The 23,534-nt window shown below is 48.2% G+C and overlaps 1 protein-coding gene across 1 annotated transcript in view; it reads right to left on the reverse strand.

The window, feature by feature from the left end:
- ADAM19 (ADAM metallopeptidase domain 19) overlaps nucleotides 1-23,534 on the reverse strand; it is a 77,496-nt gene that overhangs the window by 19,681 nt on the left and 34,281 nt on the right. Inside the window, exons 5-9 of the mRNA XM_079773259.1 lie at nucleotides 20,230-20,306; nucleotides 10,532-10,724; nucleotides 9,784-9,849; nucleotides 5,229-5,300; nucleotides 1,492-1,658 (exon numbers count right to left, since the gene is read on the reverse strand). Coding sequence (XP_079629385.1) covers nucleotides 1,492-1,658; nucleotides 5,229-5,300; nucleotides 9,784-9,849; nucleotides 10,532-10,724; nucleotides 20,230-20,306 — 575 coding nt within the window. The remainder of the gene's footprint in view (nucleotides 1-1,491; nucleotides 1,659-5,228; nucleotides 5,301-9,783; nucleotides 9,850-10,531; nucleotides 10,725-20,229; nucleotides 20,307-23,534) is intronic.

The raw sequence follows: 23,534 nt of genomic DNA on the forward strand, positions 1-23,534 counted from the left end.
CATCTCCATGCTGTCTTCTTATCTAGACCCTGCTATCTTTGAGAGCTGAGACTATCTGACTGGGATCACTAGAACCTAGCATAGACTCTGAAACATGGTGGGTGCTTAATAACTGTTTGCTGAGCCTGGCCAGAGTGGCTCAGTGGTTGAGCGTTGAACTATGAACCGAAGGTTACGGTTTGATTCACAGGGAGGGCACATGCCAGGGTTGTGGGCTCAATCTCCAGTAGGGGGCGTACAGGAGGCAGCCGATCAATGATTCTCTCTCATCATTGATGTTTCTATTTCTCTATCCCTCTCCCTTCCTCTCTGAAATCAATAAAAAATACATTTTAAAAATAAACATTAAAAAAAATGTTTGATGAAGTCCAGGCAGACTCTTCTTCAGAGAAACAAGATGCAAAGGAATACACAAAATATGTGCCAATGTACATGAGGTCCCACTGGTTATTTTATAAACTTAGACAATGGCTCTGAGGAAATCCACCTGGAAACCTAGATTCAGGCCAAAAGTCTTGGTAACCAGACTGTGCTCATTGCCCAGGCTTTTGGTACAGCTATTTCCTGGGTCTTTATTATTTTTAAAATTTAAAAAAAAATTTTTAAATAAGCTTTTTGTGGAAAACTTCTAAATAACTTGTGGCTTAAAAAGGAAAACAAAACTGAAGTGACAATTAGCAAGGACACTGGAGCGCTATATTTTAAAACCAATGGGACATACCAGGCCTTTTAAAACGAGTAAACAAAGGTTTAAATGATTGATTCAGAAAGGGATTTAAGCATCAGGAAGGCAGTGACTTACTATGTGTGGGACTTCTGTTGTAACTGTCTCAGAATACCTTTGGAAGTCAACCCTAATAAACACCAGATAATCAGCCCCGGGGACTGTCACATGCCACCATGACCCCCATCAGCGTCTTCTCTTTTTCCCCCTGGGATGGAAGAAACTCCAACACAACCCTCACCCCACCCCCTTCCAGGTCTCCCTCCGACTGAGCACGCAGTTCCTGCACCATCTGCCACTTGGACCACCTTGGGCAGTGAGCCCTCAGCCCCTCAGAACGAAGTGAAGGACAACCCAGGGAGCCCTCGTCCTCCTCCCGGGCCCAGGCCTGCTTCAAAGCCCCAAGATGAAGATGAGCCCCTTAGAAAGTCTGTTTCACAACTGCCCATGACCACCAGTCAGTCACTTCCCCAAACACACCCAATTGTTTCAGATGCTCAACTGAATATGTGTCCGTCTAATTTTCTCATCTAGGTTGTAAATACTTCTTGGGACTGTCTGTTATGACTCTTTTTAAGTCTTTTCCAGCGTGCGCTAGATACAGAGCACATGTCTGAGAAATACCCGATTCCCTGGGGCCGAGAGTCAAGGTGGCCCAGGGTGACAGACACTCAGCACCAGGAAACGAAGGGGCAGCCAGCACAGCACTGCGGGCAGGGGCTCTGCAGCCAAGGCAATAGCAATGCCTGTGGGGAAAGGCTACTTACGTGATTAACTGTGCATTGTCGTGCTTCTTCCGAAAGACCAGCTTGCGCCTCCAACGAAGAAATGACCAGAGGGTGGTGTATGGGTTCGTCGAAATTTCACACTGATCCCCATGAGTCCATACTTCCAAGCCCACGAGAGCAATCCGGATGTTGTAGGGCCGGTAAAACTGTTGGGTGAAAGAGAAAAGCTACAGCATCACCTTCCTCTGCCAATGCTAGGGAGGAGCTGAAACATCTCAGGTGGCTAAACGGCATGCCATCGGATGGACGCACCCAACTGTAGATGGACATTTCATGGTCAGATGTCTCCACTCGTTTAGGAAGTACATGTGTATATAAGTAGGTGGACATGCTTACTCTCAGAAGTTTCCTTCCCCATCACTGGAGGTGTCCAGCTTTTGTCAAGGCTACAAGCATTAGACTGCAAAGGTCCCAGATAATTGTCAGGGTTCCGCCCAACCCAAAGATTTGGAAATTCTGTACATGAGACCTGACTCTTGGGACCTTAAGGCTAGAGCTCTAACCTTTATGATATACTGTATCTTTTATGTTGTATATATATAACAAGATGACTATTGGAAAGTGTGGGTATAAGCAATTCTTTGACTGGCATGCCCAAGAGACTACTGAGGCAGTGACTTACAAAAAAAAAAAAAGTTGCATGTAAATCTAGGTCACATGAGCAAGAAGATACCATTTAATCCAAAACTGGATGATTTGCCTGACTGGCGTGGCTCAGTGGTTGAGCACTGGCCTATGAACCAGGAGGTCAGGGTTCGATTCCTGGTCAGGGTACATGCCCAGGTTGCAGGCTCGATCCCCAGTGTGGGGCGTGCAGGAAACAGCCAATCAATAATTCTCTCTCATCATTGATGTTTCTCTCTCTCTCTCTCTGAAATCAATAAAAATGTATTTTAAAAAACAAAAATATTGGATGACTTTGGGAAGGTACTGCCCCAGCTAAAAGCAGCAACTAGAACACTTTCTATGCACCATGTACTGAGGCTTGGAGTTAAAACCTTCTGTGTCCCAAGTCTCAGCAAAAAAATGGTAGAGCCAGGATTCAAGGCAAAATGATCAGATCTCAGAGCCTCTGCACGGCCCCACACTGCTTAAGCGTGGGCGGTTTTACAACCACACCATCCACTTGCCTCCAAGACGCTGTGGTGTAAGATGGGCTCCAGATTCAGCAAAACATCCGTTGATCTCAACGGAAATTTTGATTTTCCTGTTTTGTGCCAGGCCAATCATTACAGCAAATAAAAGGTTTGAATTCCAATTTGAACTTGCTTCACTAAGGGAGCTTTTTAAGGACTTAAACTTGGCTTTTTCACAGCTAAAGAAAAGCATTTTGGATTGGGTTCATGATTCAGCAAATTAGTGCAGTTCATTCCAGGTTTAGTTCAACAACAGTTCAGTTCAAGTAGCTGGGTCAGCAGCCTCAGAGAAGTGGGCTAGCCTTCCAGCCAGGAATGCTGAGGACAGAACCGAGACTGCTTGCTCCACAGAAGGGACCAGCTCGCCAGGCCAGGCTCCGAGGGCGGGCTGGGCTCTGCTCAGGGCTCTCCTCTCCTTCCGTCTTTCTTCAGCACCCTTGGTCGGTCCTATCACCCAGGCCAGCCCGACAGTTCACAAAGGGGAGACCCAGGCAAGCCTGTCACCTGCCGTGTCTGCAGAACAATAGATGTCACATGGGTGATAACAGAGCCGGCCTCCTGTATACCCCGCAGGGAATCAGGCTTTTCTTGTTTTCCCAGATGTTGAGTGTTTGGGTTGGAGGACCATTTAGATGTTATTGTTGAGTGAGTGGGGAGCTCGAGAGAGGACTGGACTGCGCTCCTGGAACCCTTCCTTTCAGGAAATGCCAGTGTTTGACTTTCACCAGTCACTGATCACGGGCCTTCTGGAATTTCCAGAGCTATTTTTGGCATAGACTTTCCCACCTGATGACATCAGAATACTACCAAATCTGCTTATAAGTGTCTAGAAAATATTTAAGTTCTCTCCTTTATACTCTAGTGTTTAGGAAAAAATGATTTCTCCTTTGGATCTGGGACCCATGACTCCCTAGCCGGCCCAGAGTTAAAGCTGCAGGAGTTCTGTGAGCGGCCTGAAATTGTACAATGTTGTTAGAGTCTCAAAGAGACCTGTGACCCCAAACATATTAGAACCTACATTTTAAAACGGCTGCTAGCCTATGAAGAGGCTAGATTACCTGTTCTACTACGTCTTGCACTATAACAAATATTAAAACAATATTTTAAAGCCCATGTCCCAGACCACCCTGTTCTAATAAAAGTGGAGAATGTGGGCATTCCCTAGGAGCATGTTTGAAAGGCCTGCCCTAGGAACGTCAGCCATGGGCATGGTCTTTCTGAGACAGGAAATCACTTTAGAACCTTTCACAGACACAGACGATACAGATTGTTCCTGAAACAAGCCACTCCTCAGCTTTTAAGATTCTGTCCTTTCCCCTTGCTGACCTAGCTCAATTCTCTCCTCAGTCGGAGAACTCCTGAGCTCTGTGCATGGAAGGAACCTTAAAGCCTTAAAGAACCTTAAAGCATTCTTAAACCGAGCTCCTCCATGTCCTTGGCCTCCTAGGAGCCATTGCAGGGATGGAGAGAAGGGGTGAGAGGGCAGAGCTCTAGTCCTCACCCTGCTTCAGCTTGGAGCAGCCCGTTTCATCTGACTTTTATATTGGATGGTTTTGAACTGATCTCAGCCTATTAATAACCAGCGTTATAGAGGTGGACCACCCTTGTGATTCTTACTATGATTGCAAGACTCCCTTCAGCAATAACCATCAGAAAACTGAACAGATACAGGTTTATTACTCACAAGACCTGGAAATCACACAGCACACCTGGGGCCACACAGCGAGGTGGCGAGTGGGGTGGAGGAGGTGAGGGGAGAAGAGAAAGGGCCTGGGTTCAGCTTTTATTGGGGTGAAAGAAAAACCACACAGGTACCCAAATGGTCTCTTACTAAAATCAACCACGGTCTCTAAAACAGAAGAGCCTCAGTGGAGGGAGGGGACCTGGTTCTTCCCCAGCCTGTAGTGGCTGGAAGAGCCCACTTTGAAGTGGATGCCTCTTGGTAATGAAGGCCTGGGCACTCAAAGCTTAAGCCAGGCACTTGCATTACCAAAACAAAATAAGCAAACAATGCCAGGGCTTATAATGCATGGACAGTGACACAAGATTTCATTTTTAAAAAGGATGTCACCTGTCTGGCTGGTGTGGCTCAGTGGCTGAGTGTCAACCTATGAACCAGGAGGTCAAAGGTCCATTCTCGGTCAGGGCACATGCCCAGGTTGCAGGCTCGATCCCCAGTAGGGGACGTACAGGAGGCAGCCAATCAATGATTCTCTGTCATCATTGATGTTTCTATCTCTCCCTCTCTGAAATCAATAAAAAGTATATATATTTAAACAACCACAAAAAAGGAAGCCACCAGCAAAAGAAAAATTATCCAAAACCATTGATTTTAGGCCAACCCCTCTATTTTATAAATTCAAAACAAAACAAAACTTCAAGCCAAAGAAGATGAGTCACTTGGCTCAGGTCACATAGTTGAGCTTCGCGAGTTCACCTGCGCCTCTGAGGCATTGCCGTTCCCTCTCAGAGGCTGGCTGGGCCGGCCAGTCCATCACACACGAGGCAGCTCAGGGGCCGTGTGATCTCCTGTCCTCTGAGTGCTGGCACCGTTCCCACAAAGTACACACCTGGTCTCACCTTATCAACATAATTGGCGATCTCAATGAGCTTGTTTTTGGTGGCTTCCAGATCTCGTCCATTCTTGGTAAACTAAATGGGACAAGCAGAACTAGGTAAGATGCCAGGGGCTCTCTCATAACCCCTCCCATGCCCATTACTTGTCTCTGAATTAGTTCTTACTTTCTCCCATCTTCTATGAGCAGTCATTTTTACATAGCTGTCTCCTCACCACACACACACACACACACACACACACACACACACGCACGCATATACACACACACAGTGTCATCTGAGGGAGAGCAGAGCTGGATCACATCCATCCTGGTATCCCCACCCACTAGTGCCCAGCACGGAGTAGGCGTGCCATGGTTGTACAGTGAATTGAATTCTCTTTCTCCAGCCCTTGAAGTCAACCTTGTTCTCCTGTCCTCCAAATGAGAGAAGGCCTCCTACAAACTCACTGGGCCTTAGAAGAGGGACCGAGCTGATCCCTGCCCTGGACGTCATCCAGCATAAAGCCACCATCCCCGGGGTTTCACCAGGGCTCCTTTCATGTGATCAATCAGCAGTGGTCAAATTGTTGCTGACCGCCTGCTCTACACAAGGCACTGGACTTGGCACTGGGTGTGAGATCCTGGTCCTCGCCTAGAGGAGCTTCAGTTACAACAGAGAGAGGGCCAGAAATAACAGCAATGGCAGGTTCCGTATTGAAGGGGCATATAACTGAAATGGACTGAGAAAACATGTACAGAAATCATGGCAACAGGAGGCCACAGGAATGATACAAAGCGGGTGCTGGTATCGAGGATCATAAGACCCGGGTTTGTCTGGCATGCCACTCAGATGGACTGGCAGTGCCTGCTACGGTGAGAAGAATTCTGAGACTGCCTGGGGCTCAGCAGGAAAGAGTTCTGTGCCCAATTGGAAATGTCCACCATGGGTACCAGGAAGAAGACATTTCATGATGCAGCCTCACATTTATCCTTCCTGCTTCAAAAGGATAGCCTTCTTTCAGCTGCAATGATGAAGGAAAGTGTCCCCGTGTAAAGATAAAATCTGCCACAACTGACCTACATTTGCAAGTGATGGGCATGTCCTGTCTGCTATCAGTGTTACACAGAATCAGGGTACCTATCTCATTTACCTTGGGTACACAACTATATATGCCACTTCAATTCCAAACCTCCACGCCCTTCCTCCACCTCCTTCAGCAAGAACAGCCAAACAAGAAATGAAGAACAGCCAGATAAAACTCTCAAGGATATTGATTGTGATGGGTGTGTCTCTGCCATGAGGGAGAAACCACCCTTTCCTAATCTTCCACTGCACTGACATTCCTGGGCTTCTTGGAACTGTCACTCATCCGAACTGTCACCCACCTCACTTTCACGAGTGTTTTCTAAGGGTTCAAGTCAGTATCAGGCATTGTGACTTAGACTTTACAAGGTGTTAATCCTGAAGTTTCGCATTACACAGCCATCCCATTTCTAAATTGGTCTCACGGCGCAGAAAGTATGGCAGGATTTAGTGAATATTTATTATAAAATCAGAGTCATGTTTTATTGCCTTTCTAATATACTGCTCCTATCTTCCAAGCAACTGTCCATTTAAGGAATACACCGCGTCATCCAGAAGAGTCAGCAAGCTTTTTCTTAAATGGGCAGATTGTAAATATTTCAGGCTTTGCAGCCATGTTGTCTCTGTTGCATCTACTCAACTCTGCCATTATAGCTCAGCCATGGACAATACGCGCCGCGGTAGGCATGGAAGTAAAACTCTGCCTACAAAAACGTGTGGGCTGGATTTGACATGCAAGTACCTGGCATTCCCGCTCTTACAGCTGTCCTGCCCCCTTCTACTACACCCCATCTTGCTCTTCCCGCTCCCATTTTGCCTGAGGAAATAAGCTGAGACCCACCCAGGTGTTCCCACCTAGACCCAGGCAGTGAGCAGCTGCTTGGTCAGTTTTACTGCTGACAACACTCCCTCTCCTTCTGCTCCCTCTCCCTCTCCCTCTCCCTCTCCCTCTCCCTCTCCCTCTCCAGTCTCTCTCAGCAGCAACAGCAGCACTATCTGTCTCTGCTCCCTGTGCAGCCCAGAGGAGGAGCTTGGCCTGTCTAAGCACCAGGTTGTAAATCACAGATAAGGCCGCCCTCCCCCTCCCTGCCTTCCCATCCTTTCAGATTAATTGTCAGGAATACATTTCTGCCTGCAGAGGCCGAGGCCAAGAGGCCACTGGAAGAGGGAGTGGGGGAGAGGTGGCGAGGAGGATAAATTTGTGAGCCTGAGAACCAGCCTGGCCTATTGTATCCCCCCTCCCCCGCCTCCCCATGACTCATTCAAAGCCCAGGACCCTAGGAAATAAGCCAGTTCCCAGTCCCCAGGCAGCATGAGCCCGCCTGTCCGTCAGGAACGCCTGCCCCGCTGCGGCTGAAGGCAGCCCCTCTGAAAAAGGATGGTGGCCCAGGCGACACCTCAGTCCTGAAGGCATCCTGAGCAGCCAGTTTTCCTTGTGGGCGTTTTCTGCGACCCTGGAAGTCAAGAGACTAAAGATGCCCAATCCCTTCTCTGCCCCGCTTCTCTGACTTGCAGAGACTCACATCCAGTGGGTTTTAAAACCCTGCCCCAAGATTCCACTGGGGAGAGTGCAGGGCTGAAGGGGAGGGTCCCCCACCTTTAAACAGAGGGGCTGTGTTTCTATGTGCTTAACTCCTGGGTCCCAGGAGCTTTCGTCTGAACAAAGGATTCTGTGGCTGAAAAAATCTGGTTCATGAACACTGCATTAGATGATTTGAGATGCTAAGTTAAAATGAAAACATGGCCTGGAGTCAGAAGCGCTCAGCTCTTCCAGCAACCCTCCCGCTAGGGGCCAGTGAGAGTTACCGCCTCCCATGACCCTGGGGCCTTGGCCTTTGCATCAGCTTTGGATCCTGACCCCACCCTGCTCCCCAGCCTACACACACACACACACACACACACACACACACACACACACCAGTCTTTGGAAAGGAAAACAAAGGGGGGGGGGGGGGAGAGAGAGGCTGCTAAAAACCAATACCAACATCAGTTAAAAAGCAAAACTCTTCTCAAAGCAGAAACTCTTCTCAAAGCAGAACATGATGTTCCCCAGGCCTGGAGCGCCCTTCGCCTCCACCTCTCTGCCCAGTTAACATCCTGTCCTTTAGGACAGCTCAAGGCCACCTCCTCCTGCCAATGACCCACGAAGGCAGGTCTTCCGGCCTGGAATCTAGTGTCCTTCCAACTACCCTGCACTCCTCCAAGACACGAGCTTCGGGGCTGTGGACCAGGTAGAGCGGCCTTAGAAGGAGGCCCTCTGGGGAGCTGATAACTAAACCACTTGGATGGGGTATGAGATGGACTGGAGCTTGGATAAGCCTCGGCGTCAGGGAGCCCCAGGTGAGCACGCAGCGAGCGTAGAGCCCAGTGAGTGCTCAGCTGCTTATGTTGTCCATGCCCAGAAGATGTGCTTAGCTATGTGGTCGAGTCGCCACATAAAGTGAGAATTGGGGGTAAAATATGGCTAATTTAGGCAAATATGGGCTCTGGGGCTTGAACCCATTCTTCAGGTGTCAACTTCAACCTCACCACCTTGGAGAAGCTTTGCCAGTTTCCAAAGCCACCGTGTTGGATCCCTCATTGTCTGCATTTCTAATCCTCTGTAACGGAACATCCTAGCAGTTACCACACTGGGAACCAGTATGCAGTTCCTGCTGCGGTTGTCAGCTCTGTGACTCCAGGGGCAGGTCTGTCTGTATCTCTTGGGGCCAAGTTCTGTGAGTACTGTGCTTGGCACATAAGAGAGAATCGAGAAATCACGGATGAATAAATGAAATGAAAGAGGGAGATGAGTGTTCATCAAATCTTAGAAGTCAAGGCCTGCGAGAACCTGTCTAATTTGAGGCATATGGAAGCAAAGGCCAAACAGCTATTCCTTTGCGTCAGTAGTTCTCCAACTTGCCTGTGTATCAGAGGGCTTGTTAAAACCTAGATTGCTGGACCCCAGCCCCACAGCTCAGGATTCAGTAGTTCTGGGGTACAGCCCAGGAATTGGCATTTTCACAAATTCCGGGTGCTACCGATACTACTGGTCCAGGGACTACATTTTGGGAACCACAGCTTCGGGTTTTCATTTAGTGCCAACCTGATTATAAAAATGGACCCATACATGGGCAAGAAAATTGTATTAAGTACAATGATTCAGAATACACCTATTATCTGTGCAAAAAAAATAATTGTTTTTTAAATTTCTATAGAGAATTCAGACTCCCCAGAATAAGCACCAAAACCTAGAAGTCTTCAGACCCAGGCTAAGAAATGGTAATCCCGCTAATGCAATTGCACTGATTTTTTTTTATCTGATTAATGTATCAGGGCTAGAAGACTTCCCTTGTTTTTCTCCCCCAACCATGTTTAAAACAGCCAAAAAGGTCAAAACCCTATGACGAATGGGAGAAAGACGAGTGCTTCAGCATTCCCCAGAGCAGTTGGAAGCGTGGGATGGAAGCTATTAAAAGAGCAGTTCTGCTAAAAGCCACTGCCTCCCCCTTACCTCCGCAGCATCAGCCACGATGTAGAGCTCCACGTACTTCATGTAGTTCAAGTCTTCCCTTTTCATCTGAGAAGGAGATACAAGCAGATCAGAGCCTGGAGAAATGGTGACTTGGCCTCATTTCAAAGCAGTGGTTCTAGTTTGATTCTGTACTTGGGCACACGGGCCAGCTCCAGCCTTGGTCGCCAACCCCCCTCAGTGCCCCCTCCGCCTGCCATGTTGGTACCACCCAGCTCCAGCCTTGGTCGCTACCCCCCTCAGTGCCCCCTCCGCCTGCCATGTTGGGTACCACCGGCAGCTGCTCTGAGACACTGGGTCCTGTCCTCTAGTCCCAGCTGCATAGTCCAGGAAGGTCAGAGGCCAACACACTGTGTGGGGGACATGCTGACATTAAGTTCCCCCAAACCATTTAAACCACATACCGCTATTGTCGGTGTAAGTAAACAAACACTTTGGGCATAAGGTTAAGAGGCTATTCAAAAATGGGAAGTATGTTCTTTCCCCCTCACAGTTTGAAGTTTCTGAAAGTAGCATCTCAGAGTATTTTAGATGTAGTAGTGTTTTCCCCAAAGCATTATTCTATCAAATACAAGGGTAACCCACACTCAACAATGACTTAGAATGAAAGAAAAAGCTATTTACTCCTTTTAGCCATCTCCCTTTACTTCAGAATTACCCCTGGATCCAAAGTAAGGGTCCTCAGAGGGGACAAGCCTATCTCGAGGTGACTCCCGCACTGAGAACTCACCCGGTGAGGTCGTTTCTTGATCTGGTTTGTAAACTGAAAGCCCCAGTCCCTGCTGGTGTTTCCAGAGTGCTCGAACCCACAGTTCCCGGGAGGCAGCTTGAGATGTTCAGATCTGTAAATAAGGTGGTGGCTCCCACTGTTGGGGAGGGGCTCGATGATGTAGCTGAGGTTACTGTTCACCACAATCAGTCCTCTGTCAATAGGATAAATAGAATCTCTGGTTAAAGAGTGAGGCCCTGGAAAAGTCCCTTGCTCAGGACTCAGTTTCCCCACATGCAAAATGGCACAGTTGGTTATGATCACTGGTTCTTTTTGTTTGCTTGTTAATCCTCACCTGAGGATATTTTTTCCACTGATTTTTAGAGAAAGTGAAAGGAAGGAGGGAAGTGGAGAGAGAGAGAGAGGGAGAGAAAGAGAGAGAGAGACATAAATGTGAGAGAGACACATTGGTTGCCTCCCACAGTGCCCTGCCGATCAACCCTGCAACCCAGGTACATGCCCTTGACTGAGAATGGAACCCAAGACTCTTCTGTGCATGGGCCAACACTCTAGCTACTATGCACAAGGGCCAGGGCTAATCATTGGTTCTTAACCTTATTATGGAGTCACACATCCTTTGGCGAAAAGCTGAGGCAAGCTCAGACTTCCTCTCCAGAGAAATGTGCATGTGTGTAAATGTGGTACACACTTTCAGGTACTAAAGCGTATCACAGAGAAGCTCAAAGGTTCTAAAAAGGCTGGACCAGGCACAGTTAATAGTTGCAAATGTGGTAGGACCAGAATTTTGAAAAGCTTCCCAAACCCAAACATGGTATATGGTAAGTCATAGGTCAAAACTTTACAGACTCAGAAAAAGATGGTATGCGAACCAGAGGAAGAACACTGGCCTGGAGGTGAGGAGACCCAAGTCCTGGTCTTAGCTTCAACATGAAATTGTCAATGCTCTTCAACAGACTCTCTTAAATAATTCTGAACCTCAGTTTTCCCAGGCGTAAATGCAAATGGTAATTTACTAACTCATGGGGACTCTTGGGATGATTAAATGGGATGACAAGTATCTTTGTCCTTGGAAACCAGAGTTGGAGGCATCACCAATGGCATTCCTTCTAGCCCCAACTTCCCCATGTCAGCAAGGCAGCTGTTTGGTAAAGTGACATCCACAACCAAGCATGTGCGACGACTACTTCTCTTGATTCTAGACACTAACTTTGAACGCAGAATAAAGATATATTTGTTCATTATATTTACTCACTGAGCCCTTACTCTGTACCAGATGTAATCTAGACATAATCCCTGTCCTCGAGTAATTCACAGCCCACTGGAGGACAGACATTCATTCCACAAATATTTCCCAAGCCCCTGCAATGGGCCAGGCATCCTGCTAGTTGCTGAAGATGGCATAGCGAACAAAACGGACAAAGTGCCTGCCCTCACGGAGCCTGGGGTCTGGACATGGGAGTAAATCACTACAGTACATAACAGAGATAGCAAGAAGGTTTCATCACTCAATACTGATGGATTGGACACAGCTGCCTGAAGGGTTGCATCAGTGAGGTAAGAAAGAGTGAGAAAGAGTGCTATGACTTATTATTGATTACTAGTGCAAATAATCAGTGGAAGGGTGAGTAGCCCTGGCCAGTGTGGCTGGAGCATCGTCCCATACACCAAAAGGTCACGGGTTCGATTCCAGGTCAAGGCACATACCCAGGTTTTGGGTTCTATATCCCTGGTCAGGGTATGTACGAGCGGCAACCAGTTGATGATTCTCTCTCTCTTCTCCCCCTCCCTGTCTCTCTAAAATCAATGAAAACATATCCTCAGGTGAGGATTAAAAGAACTTAAAATAATCAATGGAAGGGTGAGGAGAAGCCCATTTGCCATCCTTGATGCAGTGACATGACTACAAGGGAACGCACTCAGGACTCCGGGGAAGGAAGAAGCCCAGCAGTGAGCCCCAGAGCCCCGGCAGCATTTCATGTACTCCAAAACCGCAGGCTCTCATCCATCCAGAAAACTCACAAGTTAAGTTATCTCCGCGTCAGTCTCTGCCACTCCAAATTCAAAGGACTGCTCTCTTCAGCTGTGTTGGCTTCCAGCCCCACTGGAGCTCCTCAGAACCCCCACCCAGGTCCTGCCCTTTGGGGAGAGCCTGGGATGCTCTCAGGAGAGACACGCCAGACTGATCAGCAGCAGCCCTTCCTGGAACCATCCCTGCCTGACCTCATTCCGGTGCCGGAGCCTGGCGGCTTCCAGGCGGCCTCGCCCAGGCTGACGCAGCAATCCCAGAGCTATCCTGCAGCTGCCCGTCGGTGGGACACCCAAGGTGCTCCCTGGACAGCTAGGGGTAGAAATGGGGCAAAGAGCAAGGGTCACATCCGCTCCCAAACCCAGACAGGAAAGGGCACGGGGCAGAGCTGCTACGGGCATCCTGTTCCCAAACTATCTCTCATCTTGGCTGACCAAGGCCCTTCCCGTCACCTCAGTTTCCCCCGATGGCTATGAACTTTGCAAACACAGAGGGCTGGACCACAAACCAGCTAATGCTATTGTATAGGTCAGGTTGGGCTGTGGAGACAACACCCAGTGAATGGAAAGTTCCAGGTAGGGATTGGGGCAAGTTCCAGAGTAACTGACAGGGCATCACTTGAATAGGCCTCTGGGCCAAGTGGACAGAGACGATGCCAGAGTTTAGTGCAGGGTGAATATTAATAATCACTGTGGTTATAAATGAGTGAGCCTTTGCTAAGGACCAGGCACTGTGCTAAGTATTTTACTATTCACACCAGCTTCCATGATCCTTACAAACATGATCCCCATTGTGCAAATGAGAAAACTAAGACTCAGTGAGGTTAAATAACCAACTCAAACTTACACAGGTAGCAAGGACCTAAGCAGTCTGGCTCCAGGTCCCATGACCTTAACCATGACCTCACTTGCCTCTGTCACAATAGCACTGTAAAGTGGGTCAGAAAGGTATCTCCAGGTTACAGACGGCTACAAATGTCGGGCACCAGCACCCCCTCTGAGGGGCCATTACCCAACTAGCCTATCTGAAGTAAGACACCATCTTTCTTATTTCATTCCCCCATCAACACTACGAGGTCCCATTGTACAGATGAGGAAACTAGCCCAAAGAGAGATTAAATAACAAGCTCTCATGAGATTGGGGCCAAAGATTTAAGGTCTGGTAGATCTGGACACCATGCCCTTAACCTCTACGCTGTCTCCATCAGTGAGTTCCAAACCTATGGGTCAGAGTTTGCTAGGATCAGAGGTCGCAGAGCTCTATACTAGAACATTCTACAGAGTGCATTATAAATACAAATGTAGGAATCTTGGATTCTACAAGCCTGGGTATCGGCACTTAACAAGTTACACAGCAATTCCTTGCACAGCCACACTCAGAACTGCAGCCTGGAGTCCAGGCTGTGCAGCAGGGGCCCAGCTCTCACAAAGCCCCTACAATTCTGTTTCAGGTAGAGGGCAGATGACCATTTGAGAAACACAGGCTCAGAAGGACACTGGAAGTCCTCTCAACAATAGGACTCTGTGGCCCTCCCCTTGGCCCCACCCCCACCCCCACCCCCCGTTTTGGCCCCTGGTGACTCACCCCATGTCACAGTTGCAATCCTCCCAGACTGCCTGGGGTCGGGGGAGAGGTTGGCACAAGTCCCAGCACCTCACAGCGAACCCCAGCTTTGACAGTGGGGGATTTCTAAGAATCTAGTTCCTGGAGCCCTCCCCCGTCACCACCCTCAGGTCCTGCTGGCTGCCCTCCTGTGAACACTCACCAATTGTTTATCCTTCTAGCAGCCTCCGTTGATCTAATTTGCTAAATATAAGCATGGCAGAGCTTTACCAGGGGCATGGGAGGGGGCCCGGCGGCTGGGACCTCACAAGCTATTCTCCATTCTGCTCTCCATCCTATCCCTCATTGTTAAGAGCTTGATACAAATGAAACTGCACAGAGGAACCCTGGCAGGGCAGGGCAGGGCAGGCTGACAGCAGCCGATTCGGGTTTGACCCCTGAGTGACTGCAGGACTGTTCCACTAGCATCCTTCAAGGAACTAAGCAAGACTGCTTCCTGGGAATTTGGCCATTCAGAGCTAAACCCAGGGGGACACACCCTGCCTCCCTACATCCACAGCGGCCCTAGGAGGTAATCACCCTGTTACCCTTCCTTCCTCCCCCTTAACCCCAATTTGCATCCAAGTGAGAAGGAGTTAGGAGGAGCTTCGAAGGTGGCATAGAAGGGAGGAAAGAGGCAGATAGATGATGTGCTCCCCAGGGGTGGCACATGTGAAGAGCATGGCCTGGGGTGAGGCACACCCGGATTCCAACTCTGGCTCTGCTATCTCCTAGCTGTGTGATAAGTCACTCAGCAACGCTGCCCATCTCCCAAGGTTGCTGTGATAACTGACGGAATAGGCAATGTTTACTAACAATCAAAGTAACATTAAAAAGAAAAGCATATATTACACATCAGGGAGGGCACAGAGCATTTTATTTGATAGCCATTCGACGCATGTGCATTGAGAACCTACAATCGTCAGGAACTATTCCAGGCACTGGGGATGCAGCACGATGGGAAAAAAGGTCCCTGCTCTCAAGGAGGTTGCACCCATCACCCAATGATGTCACTATTGTTCCCATTTTACAGGTGAGAAAATTTGAGGCTGGAGAACTGAAGCAAACTGTCAGGTTTTGAACCAGGAATCGTCTGATTCCAGTCTACACATGTCACAGTGTAATGGTACTCCCTATGAGGGCTTACTCTGCGCCTGACTCAGAGGTAGCACTTATCCATTCTGCATAAGGAAGGCCAGGTATTCAAAGGAGAACGGGCTTTGCCACTCCTTGGCAGAGGCAGCCAGGTATGGACTGGCTGTGTGTTTATGGGCCACCTTCTTCTGTCCCAGGTGCCACCTCCCTGAGATTCTGCCCACTCGCTCTGCAGAGCAGAACTTCCAACGCTGAAGGGTCCTTTACATGGTCCGGTCTACCCTCCTCTATCAGGTGAGAGGAACCAAAGCCCAGAGAAAAAGGAACTGCCCGAGGTCACGTAATAAGTTACTGTTGGGGCAGGGAGCCGATCCCAGGTTTCCTGACCAGGCTCATTGCCTATGGTGGGGCCCAGACACCATCCCCAAGCCCCCTCACAGGACTCAGCAGCCTCCTGGGCACCATCTATAGAACTGAGTAAGGACCATGGAGAGGCACCAGCCCCGCCAAGACAAAGCTAAGGAGAAAATGAAATAGGGGGAGGAAAGCTCAGAGATCACAAACTCAGGTGCCTTCCAGGGGAGGTATGGAGCCAGATCACAAACTCAGGTGCCTTCCAGGCTGTCATGCATCCTTCCCATGCATACTCTTCTATTCACCCTCAGTCTCCCACGGAACCTGAGTCCAACCACAGTCAGTGTGGGCCCCAGAGTTTTGAGGACGGATCTGCTATAAGAGTAATGCATCAAATAGATCACTACAGATGATCTACTGTGTGTCCTTGACAGACTTTAGTACATAAGAAACTATGCCATAAATTAGTACATAAGAAACTATGCAGCCATTAAAAGAATGAGATAGATCTGTATGCCTAAGACATAATGTTAAATTGAAACAAAATTACATGATGGAAAGAGACTTGACTTGGGATGGTGAATACAATGCAATATACAGATAATTATTATAGAATTGTACACTTGAAATCTATATAATTTTATTAACTAATGTCACCGCAATAAATTCAATTTAAAAAAATAAAAAGAAATCAAATCAGTTTAAGGAAATTGTTTGACTATAGAGTAGAACTCATGAGGACAAGATGTGGATAGATAAGTATGGAACATTTAAGGTCATCTATTAATTCTACAGAATTTGCTATGTAAACTTTGTGATTTCTACTTATTTTAAATACAATTTTTTGTTAAATGGAAAAAAAATTACAGAATGGTATGTATGGGGTAATCTCATTTGGATTAAAAAGTAATATATATGTATAACATATATATACGATATACACACAATTATATATTTCAATTATATATATACACCCAACAGTGATTACAGATGGGGAATGGGATTGGTTGAAAGGGTAGACAGAATAAAGAACTTTCACTTTTTTCATTTTACACTTCTACATTATTTGAATGTTTGACACACTAATTAATTATGTAATGACAATTCTTAATAAGCAGTTTCTTTAAAAATAAGTTGACCAATCAGATTTTAAAAAATATTTTTACTGCAATCAATATCTCTCCTGCAGTCAGACAGTGAGCTAGGGACACACACACTCACACACACACAGCGTCTCCCACAACCCACAGGTTCAATCAAGAACATTTCCGCCCAGTGCTGCCTAGACTTCTTCACAAATAATCCTCGCTCCTTACATTTCTACTCTGTGTTAGTTTGCCACGCATCTGTGCAGATGAGAAGTCCTGCAGACATTCAGAGGATGAGCTCTTCATTGGAGACAGACTTGATGGGTATGGACACCCGACATCCCTAACAAAATGCTGTAGCACATCTTTTTACTGGTGTAGTTTATAAGTATCCATAGCTTCCACTCAGTTCTCAAAGGGGTCAGTGGCCCAAATAAGATGAGAAAAGCACTTCATTACATACCTATGTTCTTTTTTTGCAAGGAATATTTCTAACGGGACACACAAGGCACTGGTAACAATGCCCACCTCTTAAAAGGGAAGATTCTGTAAATTCAGGGTAAGAGACCTACCTTTCATTGTACACTCTTGTACTATCTGAATTTTTTTTTTTTTTTTACTATGATCATGTATTACTTCTTCAATTGAAATAGCTTGAAGAACTGGTTTGGAGGGAAGCGGAGGCCTAGCAACCATCTAGAAACTCAGCTGAATTCCTCTGTATCTGAAGAATCCACTTGGTATAAGTCCTACCTCCTTTCTCCAATCACAGGAGCATGTTTCCAGGACAAGCTCAATTGCTACAAGATTTTCCATTGCGACATCGCTTTATGAGCCAGGGCCGGGGAGGGGGACTTGAGTGTTACACGGGTCTGAAGGCTGCAGCTGCCGCAGCTGCTCCTTCCCGAGTCCGAATGGAGCCATCTGGCACGAGTCTCCGGCTCTTAAATCAGTTGAGTCCACAGACACCCTTGGTTGCTTAAGGTGTGTAGTGAGACGGCTGGGAAAGGAAGGCGGGTGGGCCCCACCAGAGGGAAGCATGCAAAACAGAAACACATGGGCGGCTCACCGGTTTCCCCCTGTCAGCTCGGCTGTGGGAATGATTTACAAGAGGCCAAGCCAACTTCCCGCCGCTCCAGACCAAGGGGACAGAGGAAGGGGCGGAGAGATGCAAGTCACACCTGCATGCTCCCTTTCCTGCTTCTTGGGAAAGACGGTTGTTTACTTGCAGACTGCAGGTGGCCTTGGCTGGGCCTGTAAACACCACCAGGAGGCCAGTTGGCTTGGCTCAACCAAAACACTTGAGTAGGGGGACTGGAGGCCACTGTTATGGCCCAGCCAAAGCTTGTTTCCTGCCTAATTCCCTCTGGCTGACTCACCGTGAAGCCCTACAGAGGAGACATGGCCCAATTTATAAACAAACACGTGGGATCTGCAGCCTAGCATTTGCATGTGGGCCTAGGTAAATCTGAGCAGTTCACCGTTATAAAATGGTGTAAGACGACAATAATTGCATATGCTTGTACAGTTAACATAGCACATCTCATTCCCTACCATGCCTGTCATTGATGCCCATTTTACAGGCAAGGAAACTGAGGGCCCAGAAAAGTACTTTTCAATGCCTGTCTTTCCTCCATCTGTGTAGGGCATGGGCAGAGAGCAAGCACTCACTATTAATATGCTGAATGAAAGAAACAATTATTGAATGAATCAGTTGACAGAGAAGAAGGGTACACAGTGGAAAGACCTATTGGGTCATAAGAGGCAGTCATGTGCATATCTTCCCAGTTCTGCCTGCAGTACCGTCATGCTGTCTACTTTACATTGCTCATGGTGGGAATAGCCCTACCAGCATATTGGCAGATGCTACACATCAGGGCTTTTTCATAGAGACAGTGTATCAACACATTAGGTATAGGTATCACATTAAAACCCAGGAAATCAGCCTGACTGGTGTAGCTCAGTGGTTGAGCATTAACCTGTGAACCAGGAGGTCACTGTTCGATTCCTGGTCAATCCCTAGTAGGGAGTGTACATAAGGCAGCCAATCACTGATTCTCTCTTATTACCGGTATTTCTATATCTCTCTCCCTCTCCCTTTCTCTCTGAAATCAATAAAAGTATATTAAAACAAAAAAACAGGCAATTAAAATAGGGAGTTTTCAGATCATCTCTTTTCCAAAAGAAAGGGAGTGTGGGGAGAGTCTAAACAAGTGGTATTTACTACTTCAATATATATGTATAGGTCCTACTATATGCAAAGCACTCAGGTAGGCTGGAGAAACAGATATTGGAGATAGAATTTATACTGTCAAGGAGCATACATTCTCAGGGACAAACTGTACCGGGCACACTGGGGGATCTTGGTAAAATGCAGATTATAACCCGTAGATCTGGGTGGGACCAGAGACACTGCATACTGAACACGCTCCCAGGTGACGCTGGCCCTCTGCATCCACACCCAGGAAGCAAGGATCGAGGAGGTGACTGCGTGCTCCTATGTGACAGCCAGTTGTACACATTAGGTATCTATTAACCCATCCAATCCTCACGACACTAGGAATATAGTCCCTTTATCCACATTTTACAAATGAGATAGACCATCGAGACCCAAGGTTGCCCAGCAGGTAAAGGGCCACTGGCGCACACCCAGGTAGCCTGGCCCAGAGAATGAAGAGTTACTCTCTTTCCCACGTGCTTCCTAGGCGGAACTTTTCCGTTAACTTTCTGTCTTGAACATTATCCTTGCTTCTCCTTTCTCTTCCCGCCCTCTCTCTTCACTACTGCCTATTTCATTTTTTGCCATCTATAAGTACTTCTACCAGAGAAGAGCAAAGGGGAAGTGGAAATAAATGTTCCAACTCATCAGTTTCAAGCGTGTGGACCCATCGTTTATATTCTACATTCTGATGCTTTGACATCTGCTCCCAGGGTTAGCCAATTCCTTGAGACAGTAAACAACTCACCAGTGAGCATGCATTTCAAATGTGGCTTTCACCCTCTGGGCCACTATCCCCCTGCCCTGTTCACCCCAGGCCAGGTACCAGATAACTAGGGACAGCCCCTGAGCCCCAGATCCCACGGGAATTATTGAAACTAATCCCAAGCCTTGCCTGTTCCTTCCTGCAGAAGCCGCAATAAAGACTCTTGCCACATCTCCCTTTCCTCCTCTGCCTCCTGACTGACCCCTGTGCTTTCGGTATGCCCTCCCCCCCGCTCCCCCCCATACACGCATACACACACGCACGCATGCACACACACACAGCAAGCCCCTCTTGGGATCTTTAGTACAGACAACTGTCTCTTCAGGGGCAGTCGTCCCTCTCCTGCTCCGATGCTTCACCATACCTGAGTATCACTGAAACTCAAGAGCCTCAAGTTCATTCCCAAGCTCGGCCCTTCTCAGAACTGGCTTGCATACACACCCAATGGACAGCTTCCCAAGGCCCCTGCCCAAGGCCAGCCCTGCTGTCCTGAGAATCCCACTCCTGGGAGAGAGCCAGGTGTCCCCCAGCACTGTCAGGGCCTCTTACCTCATTCCCCGGCAGGTGCTGAGCGTGACACTGGACTCTTGCGCCTTCCTCACCGTCCCATGGTAAAAGCAGTGATCCTAGCCAGGAGAAAGGGGAGGTCAGGCCCAGCAACGTTAACATCCCGTGAAGGTCACGGATGATCATATTTGTAGCCTAACCTGACAACCGGCGGACAGCTTTCCAAGCCTCCACTTTACTTGATCCTCATCATAGTCCTGAGAGGTGGGACGGGGCAGATGTCATCGTCCCCAATGAACAGACAAAGAAGCTGAGGCTCAGAGGAGCACAGAGGTTTGCCGCAGGTCCTTCTGCTAATGCAGGACCAGGATTTCAGAGCCAGTGCAGAGTTCTTTCCACGATACTGGCCACAGGAATACTGGCTTCTGAAGAGCCTGCCTCCCCACTAGAGGCACCTGTAGCAGGGGTGGGGAACATCAGGCCCACAGGCCGTATAAGGCCCATGAAATCATTTGGTCTGGCCCTGCCAAGTCATTAGGGGTGAGTTAATGAAATGTTTGACCAAAGAGAGCAGGCTAATTTTTAAGTTGATAATTTTGTATGGCCCACGAATGATGTTATAAATATCCAAATGGCCCTTGGCAGAAAAAGTTCCCCACCCCTGCTCTATAGGGTTGAAGAGTGTCCCCCCAAATTTATGTCTACCCAGAACCTCAGAATGTGGTCATATTTGGAATAGGAACTTTGCAGATGTAATTAAGTTAAGATGAAGTGATACTAGACTGGCGTGCTTTTAAGAAGAGGCAGAGATTAGAGTGATGAAGGTACAGGCCAAGGAGCACCAAGGATGGCCAGGGGCCAGCAGAAGCTAGGAAGAGGCCAGGAAGGATTCTTCCCTAGACGACAGAGGGAGTGTGGCCCAGCTGACACCTTGATTTTGGACTTCTAGCCTCCAGAATTATGAGGGAATCCATTTCTGTTGTTTTAAACCTCCAAGTTCATGGTGCTTTGTTACAGCAGCCCTCGGAAATGAACAGACCCAGCTTTTCTGTACCTCCCTGAGTCCCTGCGTGCCTGAACTTGGCACCTACATCTGTGGACACCAGAGGACGATGCTGCTCTCTAGTCAGTGTGTCTCAGGGCCATGTGGCCTCCCAGCCCGGCTGGATTCCTCCGTGACTATGAACATCTGTGGAGCACTGCTGTGTGCCAGGCCCCGGGCGAGGCCCCAGAGACACAACCATGAACAAACAGAGCTCCAGCTTCAGTGGGACTCACGGTCTGGTGAGAGCCAATCTTAACGAAAAAGCCGTACAGAGATATAATTACAAACCACGAAGAGTGGCTCGAAATAAAGGTTGGAGATGCCAGCAGAGGGGTTTATAAGTAGGGCAACCAGTGCATTTAGGAGGCAAACCAGGACACTGCTGAGAGGGCTATAGAGGGTGCAAACCGGGGCTGTCCTGGGCACAGTGAGGGGTGGTAACAAAGGGCCATCGCTACAAGCTCCTTCCCAAATGGTTGAGAGAGAGAGAAGCTGGTCAGAAGAGAGAGAAGGTAACCCCCAGGGCAGAGCCGGGTCCTGAACAGGTAGGTGTTAGGAAGGATATAAACTATGTAGCTGCTGGAAGCTTCCTCCCCCACCCACCACAACACCCTGAGGCTGCGCAGTCCCGGCGGATGTTCCTTGGTACCCAGCAGATAGAAATGTGACCTAGGTGAAGCGACCCATTCGTCTATCTTCTCTGGCTCCATCTCCTGCCCAGGGCTATTTAATTAATAGCCTAATAATTAAACTTGAGCATTCTGGCACGCCCAGGCCAGGTTTAAATACAAGCTCCATACCGACCAGCTATGTGAACAATTGCACAACCTCTGTCTGACCTCAAATGCTAACTCAAGGGGTGAATGCAAGGTTACTGGCCTAGGGCAGCCGGCAATAAACATTAGTGATCCTTTGTCCAAGGCAGAATGTGGCCTCGAGGGAGCGGCAAGCCCACCAAGGGGCTGAATCGTTGGCCTGTGCTGTGCCAATTCTATGCCCTGCCCAGCTGAGCCAGGCAGCCAGGTCCCAGTGGACAGGCCAGGCTGGCATCCACTCAGGGTCAATCTCAGCCCAGTGCTCTTTCACCTGCTCAGACACAATCTGCTACCAGCAGGGTGGCTCCTCCCCGATTCATGCCCAGGCAGTCAGGAGGAGGCAGTTAAGGATTTGAAACAAGTCAGATCCCGACCTTTAGCGGGGCACAAAGGAAAGCCACTGTGCCAGGGACATCCTGCAGCACCAGTGAAAGAGGGGAGGTGGGCATGACCCTCCTTCCAGCCAGGAGTCCATCTACTCTCAAATGCCAGCCTGCCACATGGCTTCTCCACCTATCTCCCCCTACTCCACCCCCCCACCCCCCGCCCCTGACTCTTGTGGGACCTGGAGGCACATTGTCGGCGTTTAAGTTCTAAACCTGGTCCTTAGAATTCAGCAACAAGGCCATGGACTCCACGACCCAGGATCATTTGTGGGTAGAAGAGGGGGCCGAGCCTGTATGGGGTAAATGGGGCTCACAGATATTGGAGTGATGGCGAGTCAAGAAGTACACAAATGTAAAGAGAATTCAGAGCCAGGGATGGGCATGAAGAGTCCTGGTACCTCCTCCCATTGGACTGGCACTGACGTGCTCACTGCCTGGCGCTCTCTGAAACAGCATCCCTACTGACTTTGGTAGCATGCCTTAAATTTCCAAAGGGCTTTCACACACGACGTCGCAAGTATACTGTAATAATGCCTGCCATTCAGTGTTAGTAACAACAAGGGATAACATCCATCTAGCTTTTACTACTGGATAAACAACTTACACAGATTTTTTAAAAAAAATTCTGACCAGCCGAAACCGGTTTGGCTCAGTGGATAGAGCGTCGGTCTGCGGACTGGAAGGTCCCAGGTTCGATTCCGGTCAAGGGCATGTACATTGGTTGCGGGCACATCCCCAGTGGGGGGTGTGCAGGAGGCAGCTGGTCGATGTCTCTCTCTCATCGATGTTTCTAACTCTCTATCCCTCTCCCTTCCTCTCTGTGAAAAATCAATAAAATATATTTAAAAAACTATGAACAAATTCCTATGCACACTGCACATATCTTATAAAAAAAAAATTCTGACCAAAGCCTTATGGGGTAGATATAATATTCCCATTTTTAAAAAAAGGGAAACTAAAGGTTGGGGAGGTTTCATCATTCACAGGCCACACAGCAGAATGGAGATTAAAACCCCAGCAGGCTGACTTCAGACTCCATGCTCTGCCTCTCCCAGCAAAGTGCATACCAATTAACTTGTCAAAACTATGATCTTCTAGCAC

This window comes from Cnephaeus nilssonii, assembly GCF_951640355.1.
Source record: "Cnephaeus nilssonii genome assembly, chromosome: 5".
In the NCBI taxonomy this organism is placed as follows: domain Eukaryota; kingdom Metazoa; phylum Chordata; class Mammalia; order Chiroptera; family Vespertilionidae; genus Cnephaeus; species Cnephaeus nilssonii.